The 21,912-nt window shown below is 54.6% G+C and overlaps 9 protein-coding genes across 9 annotated transcripts; 7 read left to right on the top strand and 2 right to left on the bottom strand.

Annotated features, from left to right (window-relative positions):
• Positions 1-377: 377 nt before the first annotated feature.
• Positions 378-1,652, top strand: A1O3_07211 (uncharacterized protein; the record flags this gene model as incomplete). The annotated part of the gene is made up of 1 exon (XM_007737321.1): positions 378-1,652. The coding sequence occupies one exon, from the start codon at positions 378-380 to the stop codon at positions 1,650-1,652; it is 1,275 nt and encodes a 424-aa protein (XP_007735511.1).
• Positions 1,653-1,672: 20 nt separating this feature from the next.
• Positions 1,673-3,679, bottom strand: A1O3_07210 (uncharacterized protein; the record flags this gene model as incomplete). The annotated part of the gene is made up of 2 exons (XM_007737320.1): positions 1,673-2,093; positions 2,142-3,679. The coding sequence occupies 2 exons, from the start codon at positions 3,677-3,679 to the stop codon at positions 1,673-1,675; spliced, it is 1,959 nt and encodes a 652-aa protein (XP_007735510.1).
• A 1,974-nt stretch (positions 3,680-5,653) lies between these two features.
• Positions 5,654-7,438, top strand: A1O3_07209 (amidophosphoribosyltransferase; the record flags this gene model as incomplete). Its single annotated transcript, XM_007737319.1, has 1 exon — positions 5,654-7,438. One exon carries the CDS (start codon positions 5,654-5,656, stop codon positions 7,436-7,438), a length of 1,785 nt encoding a protein of 594 aa, XP_007735509.1.
• Positions 7,439-7,895: 457 nt separating this feature from the next.
• On the top strand, positions 7,896-8,513 carry A1O3_07208 (uncharacterized protein; the record flags this gene model as incomplete). The annotated part of the gene is made up of 1 exon (XM_007737318.1): positions 7,896-8,513. One exon carries the CDS (start codon positions 7,896-7,898, stop codon positions 8,511-8,513), a length of 618 nt encoding a protein of 205 aa, XP_007735508.1.
• Positions 8,514-9,235: 722 nt separating this feature from the next.
• A1O3_07207 (uncharacterized protein) lies at positions 9,236-11,056 on the top strand (the record flags this gene model as incomplete). Its single annotated transcript, XM_007737317.1, has 1 exon — positions 9,236-11,056. The coding sequence occupies one exon, from the start codon at positions 9,236-9,238 to the stop codon at positions 11,054-11,056; it is 1,821 nt and encodes a 606-aa protein (XP_007735507.1).
• A 1,582-nt stretch (positions 11,057-12,638) lies between these two features.
• Positions 12,639-14,068, bottom strand: A1O3_07206 (uncharacterized protein; the record flags this gene model as incomplete). Its single annotated transcript, XM_007737316.1, has 2 exons — positions 12,639-13,712; positions 13,769-14,068. The coding sequence occupies 2 exons, from the start codon at positions 14,066-14,068 to the stop codon at positions 12,639-12,641; spliced, it is 1,374 nt and encodes a 457-aa protein (XP_007735506.1).
• Positions 14,069-15,222: 1,154 nt separating this feature from the next.
• On the top strand, positions 15,223-16,950 carry A1O3_07205 (uncharacterized protein; the record flags this gene model as incomplete). Its single annotated transcript, XM_007737315.1, has 1 exon — positions 15,223-16,950. The coding sequence occupies one exon, from the start codon at positions 15,223-15,225 to the stop codon at positions 16,948-16,950; it is 1,728 nt and encodes a 575-aa protein (XP_007735505.1).
• A 1,020-nt stretch (positions 16,951-17,970) lies between these two features.
• On the top strand, positions 17,971-19,504 carry A1O3_07204 (glucokinase; the record flags this gene model as incomplete). The annotated part of the gene is made up of 2 exons (XM_007737314.1): positions 17,971-18,147; positions 18,194-19,504. 2 exons carry the CDS (start codon positions 17,971-17,973, stop codon positions 19,502-19,504), a joined length of 1,488 nt encoding a protein of 495 aa, XP_007735504.1.
• A 447-nt stretch (positions 19,505-19,951) lies between these two features.
• A1O3_07203 (uncharacterized protein) lies at positions 19,952-21,586 on the top strand (the record flags this gene model as incomplete). The annotated part of the gene is made up of 1 exon (XM_007737313.1): positions 19,952-21,586. One exon carries the CDS (start codon positions 19,952-19,954, stop codon positions 21,584-21,586), a length of 1,635 nt encoding a protein of 544 aa, XP_007735503.1.
• Positions 21,587-21,912: the final 326 nt, after the last annotated feature.

Raw genomic sequence — 21,912 nt, 5'->3', positions numbered from 1 at the left:
CCATACCCTCCGTCCAGTGTGCTCCAAAATCTGGTGAATGTCTACATACAAAGAATCTCCGATCAGCCACTGCCGCTCTTCGACGTCAACAGCTTGCCAACCTACGCAGCGAGGTTCTCTCCTGCTCTTCTGAACAGTTTTCTTGCATTGACCGTCAGATTCTCCGCTGACGACTTTTACAAGTCTTGTAGACCCACTGCTGTGGAGTTCTACAGCCACACGGCTCGAAAACTGCTGTTCACTCTGATTGCAGAGCCGACAGGCGCCTTGGACGTGCTGCAGGCATTTTGTTTGCTCTGTCTCAACGAGATCGAAGGTAAAGGTGTCCCTAGTCGGGCACAGTCATGGACTGACCTGTTGCAACTGCAGGTGGTAGAATGGCGAGGGCTTGGATGGCGGTGGGAATAGCCGCAAGGCTCGCCATTTGTGCAAACATGTCCAGATCGGAGATGGGGAGATCTGTCACGAGAAAGTCCGATCTGTCTCGGTGTTATTGGAGTATCTTCATTCTCGACCGGATCCATGGAAGCAGTTTCCGGGCATTGCAGGCCATCAGCGACGAAACAATTCTTCCTGAAATGCCCCCATGCGCCAAACAGCCAAGAATTTCCCTTACTCTGCAACATGTCTTAGATAAAGCGGGCGACTCACCCGTGGTTGACGAAAACGACAACGGCATCAACTCGTACGCCTTGCAGCTGTTGTCCACCTGGGGTCGCCTCATGGTGTATCTGAAGACCATTCGAAAAGGCAATCTTGAGGATGCCTGGGTGGCCAACTCTACATATCAACAGCTCAAGTCGGAAATGTCTCGATTTGAAACGGTCTTCCCGGAAGCGCATCGGTTCAAGTACGCTAGGTTTCATGAGAGGACACCAGATGGGCTATCCCGCGACCGAGTATACTGGGCCTCGTGGATATTTACCCAGTGTCTCTACCACACTATTCACTGTACCCTAAACCACCCCTTCCTTCACGTGGTGAGGATCCACGGTCGTCAAAGACTGCGCTCACCGTCGTTTTTGCAACATGCAACAGACCAGGCTATCCTACATTCTGCGTGGGTTGTCCACGTCCTCACTCTGTCACAGGAACGGGACTTTACCATCCACGACCCCTTCATTGGGCACATGGCTTCGATGGTTGCCACAGCGCAGTTCTTCCTACGATTTTCGAAAGATGACAACTTGGCGAAGAAGGCCTCCGATGACTTTGATCAGCTTCGCCGGTTTGTCGAGGACATGGGACAGGACCATCCGCATCTTCAGCATACGCACTCTAAACTCTCTAGACTGGCCCAGCTCGCCGACCCTTATGTAGACTCAATACAGGCGCCCAGCCCTCCCAAGGTTGAGACTGCCTTGATTTGGGATTTACTCGACTACGCCGTCTCCTCGTCAAGGACTATTAGCAGCGGCGGATCCGACAATGTTGAGCTCAGTGTCAATACCCAATTTCTATGGCCGCCGAATCAAGATACATCACAACAATTCGCCGTGGATGGACGAGCGAGCACCACCGCACCTACGGCCATATTTACAACTCCGTGGGACCATCCGCCCTTCGAGTTTGACATGGCAGACTTCTCCAACTTTCCCGACATGTCCACGTTGACCATTCCTGGAGATGCTTGGACAAACGGCTATCTTTGAGCCTGCCGCCTTCACAATCCTTAAACACCCGACGCCATCTCGCTCCGATCATTTTCTTCCACAAAAGCCCGTAGGTGTAGCAGCAACGTGGTTTGGAACCGGGGAGGAACAGCATTGCCGATCTGGCGGACCTTGTCGGTATCTTTTCCGGCAAACCGGAACTCGTGCGGGAAAGTCTGGAGGCAAGCCAATTCCCGTACGGTGTACGGCCGTGTACCACTTGGGTGGTACACTTTCTCGCTACCTCCCCCGGTGGTGACAGTACCGGCCAGCCCTGTCGCATTTATCGCCGCCTTGGGCGGATTGAAGTGCCGTCGCTGGCGGTGGTGCAGCGCTCCACGGTCGATATTGTCAATTGCCGAGGAGATTGACGGCCACGGCTTTAGCCCGGGCTCGGGGCCGTGCGTGGGCGACACGAAAGGAGGGAGTGTTTCTCCTGGGCTTGAATATATATTAGTGTATTTTCCAGACAAGTGGGAGTGTTCTTACCCGGAAGCAATGACGATCAATCGATCACGAGTTTGCGGCACCCCGAAGCTCTTCATGTCGACGATTTTCCAGCGCACGCTATATCCATTGTCGATGAACATAGTCACAAGCTTTCGTAGCCAGTTGTGGTGCCTCGGATGTTCCATCCCGGCGGCCTCTTCGAGGGTGGCTATGCGTGGCTTCGAGACGTTCAGGATGTCGTAGACACTAGTCAAGGCAGCCGTATTTATCTCATTGAGCATCTCATTCGGTGTCGTATTGGCCGGAGAGAATGGTTGGCACGGGGGACTGAGGTGGGCAATGTCGACCAGAAAGCTATCGATCGACCGTCTTGCTGCGGCGAGGAAATCTGAAACATGCTCGTGGCGTGCTTGAACCTGGTGGCCTTCCACTCCCTTACCAAAGTTGAGGCGGTAGGTGCGAATAGCGGCTTCGTCGAGATCAAACGCCCACTTGGGTACAAGGCCTGCCTGAACTGCGCCGCACGTAGCGCCTCCGGCGCCACAGAACGAATCGCCGAAGGTGTACTTCCGCACAATATCGAACCCTCCGTTGTCGTTGACCGCGTGGGTCTTGCTGCTCCCCAGCAAGTCCTGGTCCGACTCGGGGCCACGCCATCTCTTTCGGATCTCAGGATCGGGAATGCCAAGTACGACCTCCTTTCCGACATGTTTTGTTCGCCCAAATGACTCATCAGCCTCGTTCGATCGGAGCCGTTCGATCTTGCCGACCCTATGTCGGTACGGATCGTCAGGCTTTCTCCTCAGATCGGGCGGCGGCAAGCTGTACTTCCAGCGGCAGAAGTAGACTGGTCGGCGGTCGTCGTTGTTGCATATGATATGGCTGACGTTAAGGTCGCGGTGCATGTGGTTGGTGAACAGGATCTTGCAGTTCCTCACAACGTCTCGAGGGTGGTACCCGACCTTCTTGGGGCTCTCTTCCATGTCGTGGTTGAAATACATCTCCCACACCAGTTCGCCTTCCGTCTCAGGCATGAGGATCTCTGGTGCAGTGTGTGACAATAGGCGTCTTCCCTGAATGTATGGCTCATGAAAGTTATCGTAGCCGGTGGCCTCGATCCGGAGAAACGAGCCATCCTGTAATTCCACATCTCTGCCTGGCGTCAGGTCAGGTTGACCAGGTCCTGGCTGCGTGGCGCGTCTGTGTGCATGAGGAGAAATCTCTTCGAACTCGACCTCGTCGTCTTGCATTACCACATCATCATCCTCGTCCTCGTGCATTACAACATCAACATCTTCTTCTTCATCTTCGATCAGAACAGCTGGAGTGTTGGCTGTAGGTCTTCTGTTGCGTATTTCTTGCATGACAACATCATCATCATCGTCCTCGATCAGAACAATTGGCAGGTTCTGGGGAATGTTGGTTGTAGGTCTTCTGTTGCGTGTTTCTTGTCGATTTCCTATCAACTCCTCCCGCTTGACCTGGTGATTGATAGTTGCAGGTCTTTTGATGCGTGTTTGTTGTCCATTCCGACCTGCCCCGGGCTGGGACACCGGCACAGAAGACTGGGCTCCCATGGCTTTTGAACCACCTTCACTGTTTCAGTGGGAGGAGTGAGAATTCGAAAGTGTGGCGTACAGGAACAGGGCGCGAGGTGTATGTAAGGCCTTGAACCTGCCTGTGGTCCAAAGACAGTGCGGTCAAGCCTACAACGCAAAGAGAGTGGAAGAGATGCGGGACAGTGCGAGTAGAGAAGAGTCAGTGGGTAGAGGCTGACTGCCACCGTGGCCGAGGAGTGTTTGTGATAGAAAGAGGTTCTGAAGTGTCTGAAGGACAGAGTAATGACTGGAATGAGAGGTGTGTGATAGAAAGAGGTTCTGAAGTGTCTGAAGGACAGAGGAATGGTTGGAATGAGAGAAGGCGTCCTAATTCAGACGGTGGAGGGTGAGGGTGATCAAGTAAGATCCGCCAAAACAAAGAACCAACAAGCTCACGACCACAACGCTCAGTGAATGAGGCTTGACAGTGAGGAAGAGGTGTGATCAGACGAGAGAATGATGTGAGAGAGAGAGTGAGAGAGGAAGAGACACGCAGAGAAGAGACACAGAGTGAGAGACTTCCTGTGGACTTGTGCCGCGGGTAAGAAAAGAGAAAGTTAGGCTGGGGAGGGATCGAAGAAGAGATCATTCTGAAAATCTTTATACAGAGGAGCGTGGACGCGGCTTCAGCAGCGCAACGTTACGCCGTGAGCGTTCCAAGGTCGTAATAGCTTCGTATCAATCCTCCAGGGGAGATGGTTCAGTGAGACAGAGGCACAAAGCCTGCTGAAGGGGAACCGACACAACCCATATGTCTGGGATTGTTCTGGGAAATGCGAACAGACCTTGAAAGACCTCTGTCTATCATGATAATGCAGTCCTTCAAGGAAGTTTCCAGCCCCATTACCTACCCCCTGTATGCGAGGCCTCTTCCGGATGTTGGCTGCCTGTGATTTTTTCATTGTGCCGGCGGCATGAGACATACAGCACGCAACAGCAAACATTGCGCGCCTCTCCTTTCTTTAGGAGAGAAAAGACAATGCAAGATGTCTGGCTCGGGAACCAAGAGAACACCACGGTCTCTTCAATGAGGGTTTTGTGCTGCTTTGGCAGTGAGAGAGGTCGTTTGATGATGCCGGTGCTGGAGGGTGAGGATTACTACGTCTAATGTCTAGCAGCACGAGGCTGAGAAAAGGGGGTTCAGACAGCTCGCTCTACCTTCCGTTCGCTCCACCTTCCTCTCTGTCGCCGCCGAGCCTCTAATGCTTGCCCGATACGCGATAAGCGATAAAGCGGAGGACGGAGTTAGTCGCACGGAGTACGGTCGGGAGAAATCCCCGTGACTCAGGTCTCGGGTCACGGGTGTGGCCAGAGAGAGATTTTCCGCATCGCAAAACTGCACAACCATCCACCAACCAGCAGGCACAGAAATGCGGGCAAAGCAATGGGCCTCCTAAATCTTTGGTGACCATGCGTGCCTTGCCGGGACGCTTGCTTGCTCCTCGCCGCCGCCGCCGCCGCCGTCCAGAGAAATCCTCCATTGCATTCTGAACTGCTGTTGTCTTCCTAAAAATTTAACACCATGTCGTCTGTCCGGACTTTCCAGCTGTCGCAGCCCCCCCAGTGCTCCCGCCCACCTCGTCGTGCGGTCCTTCAACTTCAGGTTCAGGCCTGTCGCATCGCCTTCATACCCACTGCCCCTCGGTCCGAAGCGAACTAGTCCTTGAGTCTTCGCCCATCCTAGATTCAATCTTTGTCGCGTGCTCCCAGCCATCGACTCCTTCGAACGAGGTCCAACCCTCTTGTCATGATCATCTAGGTGCGTTACGCGTCCCCGGCCTTCTTTCCCACAGGATGATCCCCATACTTGATTAAAGATGTTAGACTTCAGAAAAATCTTGTTGAAAAAATCGGGTCTGATCGGACAGCATTTGGCGCGAACAAACGTGCGAGAAATTTGAAGAAAGTGTTTGGCTGACCCTTCGGTGCAGAGCTCTTCGACCCCGACTCAAGATGTGTGGCATTCTTGCTTTGATCCTCGCCAACACGTCGGCCACGTCGGCCGCCATCGACCTCCATGAAGCCCTGTATCTTCTGCAGCACCGTGGACAAGATGCGTGTGGGATTGCCACATGTGCAACAGGAGGAAGAATATACCAGTGCAAGGGAAATGGCATGGCCGCCAAGGTATTCCATGAGGGCGCAAGAGTCGTCGACCTGCCTGGCTTCATGGGCCTGGGTCATCTGAGATATCCCACCGCAGGCAGTAGTGCCAATGCCGAAGCCCAGCCATTCTACGTCAACAGCCCCTATGGAATCTGTCTGGCACACAACGGCAACCTGATCAACGCTCCCGAATTAAAACGACATCTGGATCTGGAGGCACATAGACACATCAACACCGACAGTGACAGTGAGCTCATGCTGAACAGTTTCGCCAATGAGCTGAACGAAACTGGTAAAGCTCGTGTGAACGACGATGACGTCTTTGCCGCCCTGGGCAGAATGTACGAGCGATGTAAAGGCGGTTGGGCATGTACTGCCATGATCGCAGGCTACGGTCTGATCGGGTTTCGAGACGCCTTTGGCATCCGTCCTCTGGTGCTGGGATCCCGCGACTCGGCCGATGGCCCAGGAAAGGACTACATGATGGCTTCAGAGTCCGTCGCACTGGCACAGTTGGGATTCGATGTGATCCGTGACGTCCTGCCAGGCGAGGCCGTCATCATCCAGAAGGGTCATGAACCGCACTTCCGCCAGGTTCAAGCGCGCAAGGCGTACGCTCCCGACATCTTTGAGTACGTGTACTTTGCCCGTCCAGACTCAGTCCTGGACGGAATCAGTGTCCACCGTAGTCGACAGCACATGGGGGCAAGGCTGGCTGAACAGGTCAAACGCGTGCTCAGTCCGCAGGATTTGAAGGAGATTGATGTGGTAATTCCAATTCCAGAAACCTCAGTCACTTCAGCGTCTGTCGTGGCCCAGGCACTGGACAAAGAGTACTGCCAGGGATTTGTCAAGAATCGATACGTTTTCCGCACCTTCATCATGCCTGAACAGAAGGCCCGACAGAGGGGCGTCAGGCGGAAGCTGAATGCCATGGCCATGGAGTTCAAAGATCGCAACGTTCTGCTGGTGGATGACAGCATCGTGAGAGGTACAACCAGCCGGGAGATTGTGACCATGGCCCGAGAGGCTGGTGCCAAAAAGGTGCACTTTGCCAGTTGTGCTCCTCCAATCGCCCATGCCCACATCTACGGAATTGATTTGGCATCTCCTCTCGAGTTGGTTGCACACAACTACCATGGGGCCGAGGCCGTCGCCCAGCACATCGGAGCCGACAGTGTGGTCTACCAAACACTAGACGATTTGAAAGCGGCCTGTCTCGACGCTGCAAAGGAGGCCAACAGCCGGGATGCCCCCAAGGACTTCGAGGTGGGCGTGTTTTGCGGCAAATACGTCACGCCGGTCGACGATGATTACTTTGAACACCTGGAGCGCGTCAGAGGACAGACTCGCAAGATGAAAGTCATAGACCAGGCGAGACAGGCCGTTGCCCAAGGTGTGGCAGGAGAAGACCAGATCCGGCTGGCTACCAATGGGGCTGTGGTCAACCACCATGGCCAGGTGGTCCCAGCCGTCAACGGCAACTCGCGCAAACCTTCTGACCAGGGTGACGGGTCAGATCTTGCGCAGCGGGAGTCTGGAGCTGAGCACGAGCACGAGCACGACAGCCCTGATGTGCGAGAGCGAATGGATATCAGTCTGCATAACCTGGGGGATTTCCCTTCGGCTTGACCCAACTCACTGATTCTCTCCACCATTTAAGCTGGGAGGGCTGTGTACGGATACACACGGGGCAATCGGAATGCAGGTAGGGCGTCACCACTTGCAAAGAATTCATTGATTTTGACAACTTCGCGGGAAGCGCATGCTCCTTCCGGGACTGGTCCAGAAGTGTCGCCTGGTTCCCTTGGACCCATCACCGTTGCAGTAGCCACAATGGAGGAATCCCTTCCAAATCTTTGAATAGCACCTGCTCGTCCGGTATGGGCTGTCCGTGCGACGGTTCTTGCCTCGCATTGTCCCTGCCTCCTCCAGCAATAGACATATCTAAAACGCTGATTTTCTCACTCCGTCTTGTGGACTCCTCAGCTTGTGTTTTGACTTTCTTTTTGGAACCTCTAGCTGACGCGGAAGGCCTTTGGGAGTCCTTCATTGACCTCAGCGACGCTCGTTGACTCCATGATCAGACATGTATCTACCATTCCTCTTGCTAGCTATTTCCCTGCATGGACTGTCTGCTCTCGCGACTCTGGAGGCCGACATTGACGCGAACAACAAGGTCTCTTCCGCGGCAGACTCATGCCCTGGAAATCTCCCTGCGGCCCCAGACTTCGAATTTCCGCACCTAATTATCCCAATCTCGTCCAGCAACCCCAGTACTGCATACCCAAATACCCTGACTCCCTTCGTCACGGCTGGAGACATATCTGAGATCTTCAACTTTGACATTCCGCCGAGTCGAACGGGTCAGACCTGTTGCTTCCAATTCTTCTTCCCGTTCCTGGACCAGCTGAACACTTCGTACTTCCAGCTTCGGGGCTTTGGGACCTATAGCTTCTCCACGTCGCCTCTTGGTGACGGCGCAGTCGAGGGCAACACCACCTTCAACAATCGACCGCTCCCGGCGTACGTTCACGGCTTCCCCAAAGCCATCAGCATGCAACCAGGGCACGCGTACACGATCGGGACCACCCTCTGCGTGCCGGGGAGGATGAGCATAACGATGAGTAGCTCCGACAGCAATTTGGCGTGGTTCCAAGATTTCAATCCGTGTCCCATCGGGCTCTTCATCACCTACTCGCCATGAAGGCGGACAAGGGAACAGGCGGACGGACGCTGGACGCTGGACACTGGAGGGGAACTGGCGGGGTGGGCTCGGGGTAAGGCCAAATGGAGGGATCGCGATCATCCATGTCCCATCCGCACGTCGCCGAGTCGGGGGCAGGCTGGGGGCGACGGGCTTTGGGGATTGGTAGGACGAGGAGGAGCAACAGGCAAGCGTTGCCTTAGGGTCGATAATAGCGGTAGTGGGCTCTGGGCAACACCAGCCATCTGCATGAACTGATGCCAGCCTTACAGTTTGAAACGTAGGTGCGTACTCCATACGGATACTGCGTACTCTGTAATGTACGTACTGCTGCCGAGGAGGCTGGTTGTTGGTGGGGCGCAGTCACAAGATGCGCTGCGCTGCTTTCTCTGTTTAGATTGCATCGCATGTCTGTCTCGCAGCGAACTAACTGCACCATCCTTCACCTTCACCTCTTGCTACTACAACCGTCGTCGCCCATTTCTCCTCTCTCCTCTCTCAGCCTCTAATCTGTGCGTGTCTGTCCAGGCATTGACTCGGGTCAGATCTGCGCCCAAGTCGATGGAAGCCCTGTCGCGACATCGGATTTCCTCTCGACGACGACGGCGGTCTTGTCTGAGGCTATCCGCCTTGAGCTGACCGACCAGGTGGCATGCTGAACACGTACCGATAGAAACATCCTCTGGGATACGCACGGACACAGACGTGGACACTTCTTCACAATGTCGCGCCCTCCCGTACCGCGTTCCTCTGTCGCCAGTGGCCTTGCACCTCCCGCTCCACCCCCGGGTTATCCTCCCAGCATGCACGGATCAGGCGTGCTTCCCCCACCTCTCAGCGCAGCACCAAGTCGACCGCACTCACGGATCGAGCCGCCCCCGTTGAGCTCGACTGCTGGTCCGATGCCCGGGACACTTGAGCGACCTATCGCCGGGCCGCGCAAGAGACTCATTGTCACATGCGACGGCACCTGGCTTGACTCTGACAATGGATTGATGAACGGTCAAAAACAACCGCCATCCAACGTGTCGCGAATAGGCTGGGCGATTAAAGACACGTCAAGAGATGGGATCCCCCAAATCGTCAACTACCAGGCGGGAGTGGGCACATCTGGTGGGCCAGCGGCGCGAGCGGTGGGAGGTGCCACAGGGCTCGGGCTGAAGGAGAACATGCGCGAAGCATACACTTACCTGGCCATCAACTGGAGAACCGGGGACGAGATATTCCTCATCGGCTTCAGTCGGGGGGCATTCACGGCGCGAAGCATCGGTGGCATGATCGGGGCGTTGGGACTTCTCACCCGAGCCGGCCTGCCAAGTTTCAACGAGATCTTTGAAGACTGGCAACACCGCTACGACGAGCGATACGTGTCCAAATTCCCCAGTGTGCCGTTTCCCGAGAAGGGGCCATTTGACCAGCACTATGTGCACGAGCTTGCGAGGCGCGGGTTGACCACCCTCAACGTGCCCATCAAGGCCATAGCTTGCTGGGACACTGTCGGCAGTCTAGGCATACCGCGCCTGGGATGGATGGAGTCTCTTCACTTATCCAGCCCAAACATGCACAACTATGACTTCTACGACACCCGGCTACACCCGTGCATAGAAAACGCATTCCAAGCCCTGGCACTGGATGAGCGGCGCGCTCCTTTCTCGCCCGCTGTGTGGGAACGGCGCGACAACGACCGGACGAACCTGGTGCAGGTGTGGTTTCCCGGCGTGCACAGCAACGTGGGCGGTGGGTATGACGACCAGGAACTGGCCAACATCACGCTCGCTTGGATGATCTCCAAACTCGAGCCGTTTTTGGATTTCCGGCCAAACTTTCTCATGAGTCTGTGGGAAGAGAACCGCGCGTATTACAAGTCGACGGGCCAGAAGACGAGATGGTGGAGTTTCGGCGAGCTTTACAACTCTTTCAAGGGCTTCTACAGCCTAGCCGGCTCCAAGATACGAACGCCAGGCAACTACTACCGCACCGACCCGTACACGGGCCGGCCGATGAGCAAGAGACTGAGAAACACCAACGAGTACATCCACGCCAGCGTCCGGAGTCGTCTGGGTCTTCAAGGGCCTGGAGCCCAGGATCGGGGGGCGTACGATCCGCCTGCTTTGCGCGACTGGACGTTCGATTCCGAATTCGTCCCGCCCAGTGAAGGTGGCAACGCGAACGGACTGCTTGTGGTGTGGACAGACCGCAGCACGAAGCGCAAAGGCGGGCAAGACAAGATCCCGGAGGCGCGTCTGTCCGAGACCGAACTGGTTCTTCTCCAACGGAGCCCCAGGGTGTATGACTACATATCCAATCTGAGGCCGCCGTCGGCCCCGAAGGAAAAGAGGAGGTCGCGTAGACACGATAGCGTGCCGCCAGAAATGACCGGGGCTGGCGAACTCCCGGCACAGAACGGGCGACGGAGTGGAGTGAAACTGGATCCAGATGGTCTACCGGATACAGATGACGATAGACGACGGAGGAGGCGGAGAGAGAGTCGTGGCCCGGACCGGCAGAGACATCGACACAGTCGCCGGTATGACGACGATTGAGATACACACACCCGCCCACCCCGACCCACGGACACAGAACACAAAGGTTCGCGGAATTGTGCCAATAGTGGTCTATTTGACAACTATCGACCGTCTGAACGGCTGAAAGGGCCCCGGCATTACACATGTGTACAGCACAACAACCTTGGGACCAATCTGCGGCCATCTGCGTCTAGCTTGGTCAGATTATTCGCTCCAGACACGTCGACAAGATCTATCCCAAACACAGATCCTCGTACGTCTGGTCTCGAGCAACATCATACGAAGCAGCAAGAGTGATTGGAGAAACCTTATCATTGGCGAACAGGGCATTTCCTTTGTTTCCCTTCTCTGCACTGCACTACACCGCACCGGAGCCCAGTCGATGCAGAAGACGAAGACGCTGCTGAGAGAGCAGGTTTTGGCTAAATTAACTGAAGCAGGGGCAGATGCAGGAGCTGAATCGAAACGGGGCCGGGACAGGGACTCCCTGGTCGAAGTGTACCAACACAATGCGCTGGCTATCAGACCAGGCGAGTATACAGAACCAAGGTTCGACGGACGCCCGATTTTCCGGCTTCGGTTGACGCGAGAGGATCCCACCGACCGCACAAAGGCTCTGATATGATATGAGACGATAGCAGAAGATGAATCTGAGCAGATCGAACAGTTTCGGGTCCAATCTCAATCTCAATCTCAATCCCAATCTGTACTTTGATCCCAATCTGTGAGACTGGGCCGATCGCAACGCTAGCAAGAAATGACACGATACGATACCGAGTCCTGACGGCAAGGTCCAAGTGCGCGGATCAGGATCAGAATCGGATCGACATGGATGACGAACGAGATTCAGACCATTACGAGCCGACCCTGCAGGTGTGTAGGATCTTTTGATGGATGTTTGTCAACACAACGAACGGAATTGAACCTCGAAGATCTGGGATCTGGTTTCAATCATTGCCAATGAACTGGGAAAAGGAAAAGAGTACCTAGCCAGCTCGAAATGAAACCTAATTAGAATTAGGTTATGCCGGCCAAACAGAATACTATACGGATACGGATACTACTCTGTGTACTGTAGATAGTGATACTATACGGATACTACTCTGTGCTATAGTACCCGGGTATCCTTGAAGACCCAGCAGGAAGGGAAGTCGACTGTAACAGCTCGGTTGAGCCATCTATACATCCTAAATAGAGTCGAGGCGGATGCCACTACCATTCATGCAATCCGTACTCCGTCTGTCGACACCTACATTTCGATCCGCGCCCTAGGTCGACGGGAAGCAGAGCAGAGCACGTCCTTGTCGGCACGGCGCGAGTTCTGAGTTCTGAGATCTCTCCGCTCCGGGCGTTGTGGATTTGGGGTGAGCAGGGCTGCTGAGTTAGCTACAGCTACGACGGAAATGTGCTGCTTCAAACCTGAGCTGCCTTTCTCTCTCCGAGAAACGTGGCCACCCCCACCCCACCCCAGATCATCCTCCGGCGACTTGCGTCGACACATACATAGTTGGAGGACCACTGTACCAGCAGATCAGGTGAGTAGGGTGAGGAAGAACATGGATGCGATAAGGCTTTGCTGCTGAAGAGAAAGCACATGGCCTCACTCGGTCAGGGCGTCGGTGTGCAAGTTCGCAAGAACAGGATGCTGGTCGGCCTCGAGGGTGGCGGCGAGGCTTTGCGCCCGCCTTCTCCCGGCCACCCATTCCATGAACCCACCGTACGTCTGGGGCAGGACGCTGATGTTGTCGGGCGAGAAAAATGTGTAGTAGAATGTGCCAGTGGACTTCCTCTCTTTATCTTGATGCTCGACCGGTCTCACGTGCGTGCGGACCATGATTTGAATGCGGGTTCCGCCCGTGGGATCCGGCTCCGTGTACGATACGCTGGCTGAAACGTACAGCACCGAGCCTACGGGGACCGGTTCCTCAAACGTGCTCGGGTCGAGATTCAGGAAGCGAGGGCGCGTGTGCGAGAACGACGCGGCGCATGTGAAGGCTAGCTCAAAGGTGGTTTTCAGCAGGAAACCGCCGAAGATCATGAAGTCGTGGCGGTTCCTGTTCTGCGGCTGCATGATCTGCGTGCTGTGAATGGTCGACTTCGACATGGCCTGCACATTGGGCGGCTGGTGCTTTGGATTTTGGGAATCCCGGTACGCCATCGAATCCGTCCACATCTTGTGGATGAGCGCGGATTCTTCTGCATCAGGGGCTTTGGCCAGAATATGAGAAGACTTCATCATCTTTTTCTTTCGATAATTCTCTTCGCCCTGGGCGAACAAAGCCTTTTCAGCCGGGGTAGTGACTTCCAACGGCGCAATGTTGACCGGCTTTTTGGTCTTCGGATCCAATGCCACCATGGTGAAGGCACAAGTCATGAAAACGTCCTCCGGCGCGACTGGCTGGCCTTCCTGAGACGCTTTGGCAATCTGAAGCGTCACCTCCATGCTACTCCTGCCGGTCGCAAACGAGACTTGTCCACTCAATTCCAGATCGCAGATCTCTCGAATGGGATTCTTGATGGTGATACGGTCGACGGCGGCCGTCACGTTGCTCACTCCCTCACCGGTATGTTTGTACGCCACGACGCCAGCCAACGCATCCAAGTCCATGAGCAGACTGCCCGTACGGATCTGCCCCGTGTAATTGGCATAGGTGTCAAGCAGCCACGGATCTTGCTACAGTGATAGGATCAGCCAACATGCCAACCGGCTGTACCGTTAGGAGCACTGACAGACAACGGCAGAACAACTCTGACATAACTATCCGACATCTTCTTCGGGGTCAGGTCGGGCTTAACACGTTCCACGTCTGATGCGTCAGGGTCGGTTCCCCCTTGTTTCTTCCTTCGTAGCGCCTCTATCCAGGGTGTCCGAACTCGCATTTCCGTCAGCTCCTTGTAAACGCCGTCGGTAAGGCAATCTGGACTCGAGTGGAACGCGCGAAGAGCTGCGTTTTTGCTGACGGTGAGGGATGGCAGCGCTCGGCACAGGGCTTTTGCCCGCAACACACGAGGCAACGGGCTTAGAGACATTGCGGAGGACGGAGACGGAGATGGAAGGTTGGGCTCTGAGGGCTTGCAGTAGCAGTCAGCAGTATCATGCCAGTAGAAGCCCAGTCATGTCGCTGAAGCTTTGAAATAAAATCGCGTGCGATACTCCGTACTGATCCCACCATTGAGCAACTGCGGTCGGCGGAACGAAAGTCCGCTCCGAGCTCGGCCTGGCTTCCTGTTGTCGAGTACACAGCAAACTACTACTACACAGCTAGCTGTTCGTTCGAGATCATCCACAACCCTCTCATAATGTCCCATCTGCCATGAGTCTCGTCAGCTGCCGTTGTGTCCTCCAGTAGCATGCAGGAAGCTTCCTTCCAGCTGGGAGAGAGCTCATTTGTGCACCGCAAATCTGGTGTCTGCCTGCGGACGAGGGCCAACATCGAGGTACTGTGTAGGAGGGAGGGTCAAGCCTCTACGGCTACGGCAGAGTCTCACCATTTGCTTCAGCCCATGCATGCCTGGTTTCCTCGTGCCAGAAACATCCGCCTATCGCTTCATGTCTCCTTCGCTGACGATCTAGAGCTGACACCACTCGCTGGCAGAGATGTCAAGACCACCATCGCAAAGAATCTCGAAAATGCTGATGTAAGCCTGTCAAAGGTCTCACCGGTCTTATCTCACCCTTACTGATCCTGATGAGTCAAGTTGTGGAAGCAGCTTGGTTACGAGGCCTCTCTGGACCCATCGGTGAGCCACCACCAGAGGGTGGATTTTGACCTTTGTGTACGCCAGACCCTCCGAGTCAGATTGTTACTGATCTAACCCAGTCCCAAAGACACAATGGTTCGTCTGCATTATGTCCCAATGGTATCTCCCCCAAAATCCTGAGGTCGATCCACCTGCATCTGCACTTCGCGGGCCCGGTTCGGTCGGCTGAAGAGCTAGAAAAGACACCTGGCGTGCGTAGGGACAACCAAGAGTTAGATGGCACTCATCTGGGCTTGCTAGCCCCACAGAAACAGGTCGAGGCCTTCCTTCTCCCTGCATTGAGACATACAGAACCGAAGCATGGCCGCCGCCCGCCTGTACTGACACCGGGGTCCCCCGGTTGCCGAGTTGAGGAAGCCTACTCTCTTGTTCCACGGTTGCAGAAGCCTACGAAGACAACTTCATTGGACGAAGTAACACTCATGGCATTGTTTGATGCCGGATTTCGCAGCAGTATTGCTCCTAGACCAACCCGACTGGCCGCAGGAGTCAGACTGTCGTCTGAGCAAGACCTACTTCGACTTTGTGACATCGCCCCCACCAGTTTCACCCCCCATTACACGCAAAAGTTCGAGGACCAGGCCAAGTTCACCTCAGGCATCTCTAGATTTCTTACCGCCTTCCTTGCAGCTTCAAGATCTCGGACTCCTGATGGCCACGTTGGACAGAAAGGAGCCTGCTCTCAAGAGAAAGAGGAATGTGGTGGATTCAAATCGACGACAGAGTTGCAGAAGGACCTCTGGGAGACCATCGCCAGCGGCGTGCAGAATCACGAACTTGCTCGAAGACTGCGGCCTTTGTGGTCGTCAATGACGGGTCATCCCTCTGGGAGACTTACAAAGCCTCCGGATCATACAGATCATGGGGCGCCTCTGCAAGATGAAAATCCATTTTGCGAGATTTCGAATCTTTCCTTGCACCAGCATTCAAGCTATCCGTCCACTGATGAGGAGGATCTTTTCGATTGCACTGCCAAGTTCGATAGACAGGCTAATCGATTTCCAGGCTGCATGCCCATAGCCACATATCAGGATAATGACGGCAGGCACAATGCAGTAGCAATGGACATTTGCGATGCAGAAATGGGAGATCCCAGGTCCAATCGATACTGTGAAGCCGACAGCTTAGTGGATTCACATGACAGAAACAGAGGTCGAACGGGCAGCATGTCACAAACGAGTGACGTGTCAACGTTTATGACTCTCGAACAACCTATAGAAGAGGCACCCATAATCGGGCAGCCCGGTGTCATTGGTGGACCACGTTGGCTTGCCCAGCATATCATCCGCACGCATCCGCTGAGGCAGCATGAATCAGAAGTCTCTTTGGCTGAGCAATGCGACCTCAACGGGAAGGGGCACAGCTTATGTGAGAGGGCCGGCTGGCGTTGGTCAGAGGAGAGTCTGTCAAGCGAAGGGTTACTCGAATCACAAGTGCTTGGGCCTCAATATACAACACCCCAAGGAACTGGCATCTGCTCTTCTCTTGTCGACCTCCACAAACAACAACTGACCCCAGAGCTTCGGGACGCAGCGTACGGTTCAATTGAGCACAGCAAGTGCGACAGCACGCCCATACTTATGTCGGCACAGCAGGGCGCTTCCTCATCGAATGCACCATTGGCCGACGTTCTCGGAGATGATCATTTGTTGTGGTATATGTGGAAGAGACGAGCCAGTGTAGCTCTCCGTGGAGAAGAAGAAGTCCATGAAATGAGAAATATGTATGAGATGGATCCCGACATGAAAGTCTTTGGGGCAGGATGGGGGATCGATCTCAGTGACATTGGTCCAGAAAGTAACGAGGATCCTATGCTCCAGGACAACATGGAGAACCCATCTCCCATGGGGGACGACACCCAGCCACCGACGCCCACTTCAGAAAGACGGTCATTTTTCTCACCGATACGGTCCGCTTCCTCCTCTTCGGCCGTCGGATCACGCAATTCAAGCTCAAAACTTCACAGTCGAGGCAATATTCTGAAACGGTTCTCCTGGGGAGTCCGTAGACACGCTGTCGAGGTGACAGAGTTCGACGCGGCTAACCCAGGTGGCCGGACGATCGAGGTGAAACGAAGAAAGACCTTGGATGACTATGAGATGATGGATATGGAGGCCAGCAACGATGATTCGAACGAGATGCTCTTTTGACGCGGCAGTAATTTGCACAACAGACGGCGTTCAGGTGATGACTTCAATATCTCAGTAGGCGAGAACGATGAGTTGGCGCACTGCGTCTTTTCCTAGTAGTAGTTACCCGGGAAAAGCTCTCGCAAAGACAGGTAGGGGGGCCAGGCGAGTAATACAATGTTAGCATTCCAATCGACAAGTGCGGAACCACTTGAACCCATCTGGCGTCGGCTTCTTAGTTCAATTCAGCTGCTCTCTGCTGGCGATGGTGGCTAAGGCTTCCTCAAGCCTTCCCTGCGCTGAGCGACCACACGGCCGGCGGATTGACGGGCGACTCCTCCATCTGCACTTTGTCAGGGTCGACGAGCAGATTGACAGATAGAGACTGGCAGGAGACTTCTGAGGTCCGACCACCGAAAGAGGTAGCGAGCTTGTCAAAATTTGAATCCACACCAGCAAGCCACCGAGGTCACACACAGCTCTCGATACGACATCATCACCTCCAACTCCTCTACCAGCTCTTCCTCCCAATCCCGGTGTGCACAGTCGCCTACGAAACCAAGGACCTGCATAGGCTACCATTCCCTGACCTGCTGTCCACTGGTACAGCCCCTCCTTATGATTTTATTCTTACCTTATTGTGTGTAGAGCTGCCCCTCCCGCACGAAAGCAAAGCTGGCTTCTCAGCAATTTGCCCGTCTAGAAGTCCGGCAGACTACTCTTTGGCAGAGAACTCTTGGTGGGATTCCGGGTACTGAACAATATAGGGCACGAGCAAAACTGTCACCAAACCCTCGCATTCCTCTCCTCTACCTTGCCTCGGGCGTGATCCTCCTCCTCGTCCTCCTCGCCCAGCTCTTCCCACATCGAAGAGACATCCCGCCGCACCTCCCGCCGACTACTCAGCAGACACGACATCATTTGAGCTCCTTCGGAGACAGTGTCTATAGGCAAGAGGCGTACTTCGAACAGCTAGAACCCGGCACACAGTGCAAGCCAAGGTCTTTGTTTTCCCTTCCCGTCACAAGTGCCCCGACCAACATGGCGCTCGAGGCGGAGACCAAACGCATGGTTGCACAGTTTGAATACCCCGCCGAAGAGGTGAACAAGGGAGTCAAAGAGTTCATTCGGCAGATGCAAGAAGGTCTAGAGGCACAAGGAACAACACTCAGCCAGATCCCAACTTACGTCACCTCGGTCCCCAATGGCACAGAAAAGGTAGGGAGACAACAGCGCCATCTGGCGATTCGGCTGACCGCTCTAGGGTGTATATCTGGCCGTCGACCTCGGTGGCACCAACTTCCGAGTTTGCTCGGTCACTCTGCACGGGAACCATTCCTTCTCCCTTCAGCAGTCCAAAGTGGCCGTGCCAAGGTCTTTGATGGAGGCGGAGACTGCCCACGAACTGTTTTCGTTTCTTGCCAAACAGATCGAAAGTTTTCTGAAATCGCACCATAGCGACCATTTCGAGAAGCACAAGAATGTGCCTGCCGCCGAGGACTTCTTCGACTTAGGCTTCACCTTCAGCTTCCCTGTCAATCAGATTGGCATCAACAAGGGCAAATTAATGCGATGGACCAAAGGCTATGATATCGAAGAAGCCGTCGGGAAGGATGTCTGTGAGCTGCTGCAGCAGGAAATCGATGCATTGAAACTCCCCGTACGGGTAGCAGCTCTTGTCAACGACACCGTGGGTACCCTGATGGCTCGATCATACACCTCGCCCGGCAAGATCAAAACGTTGATTGGGGCCATTTTCGGCACGGGCACCAACGGGGCCTATGTCGAGAGACTGGAGAGAGTCACGAAAATGAAGGCGATCGACGAGGAGCAAGGCGGCATCACCAACTACGACCCGTCCACGGGGCTCATGATTATCAATACTGAGTGGGGTAGTTTCGACAACGGGTTGCGCGTCCTCCCAAGCACGCAGTATGACATTGACTTGGATCGAGAGTCGGTAAACCCCGGGCTGCAGATGTTCGAAAAGCGCGTGTCGGGGATGTTCTTGGGAGAGATACTGCGACGGGCCTTGCTCAGCCTCCATGAGCATCCCGATGCAGGCGTGGCCTTGTTCAAGGACGCATCGTCCCTGGACAATGATGTTAGGAGCACCACCACGGTGGGTGAAGACAGTCCCCTGCACAAGCAGTGGGGTATCGACACCTCCTTACTCTCTATCGTCGAGGAAGACCAGTCCGACCACCTCCGAATCACCAAGCAGACCCTAGAAAAGGAACTAAAGATTGAAGCGGCATCCACGGAGGACTGTGTAGCGGTCAAGACGCTCGTTCACGCCATTGGGAAACGCGCCGCCAGACTCAGTGCGGTTGCCCTGGGGGGTATTATCCTCTCAACGAACAAGCTGGAGGAGGACGAGATTGTGGATATCGGGGTCGATGGCAGTTTGGTCGAATACTACCCAGGATTCGAGGATTACATCCGAGAGGCGTTTCGGGAAATCAAAGGCATTGGGGAGAATGAGAAACGGATCAGGATCGGCCTGGCAAAGGACGGCAGTGGTCTTGGAGCTGCTCTGATTGCCTTGGTCGCCCACAATGCTGAACCACAGTGAGAAAGATGGGTATCTAATGGTTGTAGAAGGTGTTGTTTCCTGACGAGCGTCAACTTCAGCACCTTGTATTGTTATGAGAGACGCCATAAAATTCAATTCGAGAATATGAGCACTTTAATACCGACCATGACCCGTTAAATATGCGTTGATGCGTGGAATCGAGCGTGCCGTGTCGTGGGCCCGTTGGAAGATAAGATGGAATTATTGCAGCACCTGCAGTATATGAGATAATATGACATGTCCAATGAGGCTGCCATTTCACATTCGAGACGGGCCAGTCGATGACTCCACCAACATTTGGGCACATTCAGAAATCGACAAATTGCTGCTCACCCAACACCTGAACCGTCATCGACCGGTCTGACGTCCGTCCATATTGCGAACAGTACCTAAGGGACCCTTCAGCGACGCTTGATTGTCCCTCCTGCCGACGCAACCATTACTGGCATGAGTGGCGATCTCCAGCCGTGGGCCCTGCCCCGGCTCCAACGGCTGCTCCCCATCGACGACGGCTCGCTGAAGGAGATCATCACGTATACATCGAGCCTTCCAAAGGCTGCAGCTGCCGATCATCTCAAGAACCTACTGGGCGACTCACCGCAAGCCCTGGAGTTCATCTCGTCCTTCAACGCGAGACGGGCAAATATCTCATCCGATCCGGCTCCATCCTCAGTCTCACGCGGCGAAGATGGTTTCCCACCTCCGAAGAAGAAATCAACGAAGAAATCAAAGCCTCCTCTCCACTCTACAGGTCCTGCACGCCGTCCTGAAGGCTACGGCAACGTGGCTGGTGGATACAAAAAACACTACGAGGACGATAGCCATTCTTCAACCCAGAGACCAACATCACGCGACCACAGCGCCGCTCTTCTCTCAGAAACACCTGAGGCGTGGCAAGCACCGTTTTTAACAGAAAGCCAGACCGCGGGCCTGCCGTCTGGAGACGTTTCACCAGCTAAACCGTCACAGAAGCTACCACCATCCGCATCTGGGCAGCTGATATCTGACTTCGGGTTTGCAAATGTGCGGGCGAAGCAGTCCAAGAGGCCTGTGCATGCCACCCACCCACAACCACAGTCTGGAACCTCGACACCGAACAAGGCCGGTGCCACGACAACTACGTCAAGCGTGGCCGACTTGACAGCAGCCATCGCGGCTCTGGAGCTCGCTACAAATCCGACGTTGTCTACCAAGAGGAGAAAATGCGATTGCAACGCTTCAATACATCCTCTATTTACAACCGCACCAAACTGTCTCAACTGTGGAAAGATCATATGTGCCTTGGAAGGACTTCAGCCTTGTTCGTTCTGCGACACGCCGTTACTGACCAAAGACCAAGTCAACGACATGATAAAGGCGTTGAAGGAGGAACGAGGGATCGAGAAAATGGCGGCCCACAATGCTGCACAAGCTCAATCAGGCAGGGGCACGCCGGTCTTTGGTGGTTCGACACCAGACAGTGCTTCTGGAGATGAGTTGTCCTCTGCGGCTTCTCGGGCTCGAGCGCATCGAGATAAGCTGTTGGCATTTCAACGGGACAACGCACAACGGACGCGAGTGTATGACGAAGCCGCAGACTACGATATGAGTTTAACACCGGGTGCCACGCAGTGGATGAGTCCCGTCCAGCGGGCTGCGGCACTAAAGAAACAGCAGAAGTACCTGCGGGAGCTGGAAGAGGCCAGCCGTCCGGAATGGGAAAAGAAGAGGACGGTGATGAGCATGAGTATCAAGAATGGGAAGCTGGTCAAGACATACGGGCACGGGAAAGTACCGACAGCGGCCGAGAAAGACGAGTCGGCCGCGCCTACGGATGATGAGGACGAAGGCGACAGTCAAGACCAACACCTTAGTCTTGGTGGCAAAGACGCCTTCAGCAACAACCCTTTGCTGGCTACTGGGAAGCTCATCCGTCCCGTGTGGAAGGCTCCCGAGGGATCCGAGAAAGGCAAGAGCGCTGACACAGATGGTCAGGTCCCAAGGAAAAGTGTGTGGAGAAGAGTTCAGGATGACAATGTTGATAACGAGCACTGGATCTTGGATGGAGGCCTGCATGGATCCGGAACAGAGAGTACTACTTAGTACATAGTAGATCGGTGGAAGACAGAAGCAAGTAGAGGTGCAGATGAGACACGCACCACTCTACTCTGTATATGGCAATGCTCCAGAAACCTCAGATGGATTGTGACAGATACGAAGAGACGATATGATGGTGTTGATAGGTAGGTATCAAAATCTACCAATTGCACCACTAGCCTCGGAGTAGTCAGCCACTGCCAAGCCTCTAACATGAGGCACCAGGTACCGATCACGTGGATCCGAAGCATTAGTACTACTAGTAGCAGTCTGAAGGACGCTAGGAGCTCTTTAGCCACAAATCTAGTCCAGATCTAGCGTAGCAGCGCCAC

Source organism: Capronia epimyces (assembly GCF_000585565.1).
Source record: "Capronia epimyces CBS 606.96 chromosome Unknown aczIQ-supercont1.6, whole genome shotgun sequence".
In the NCBI taxonomy this organism is placed as follows: Eukaryota; Fungi; Ascomycota; class Eurotiomycetes; order Chaetothyriales; family Herpotrichiellaceae; genus Capronia; species Capronia epimyces.
This window is presented reverse-complemented; position numbering and strand designations above follow the sequence as displayed.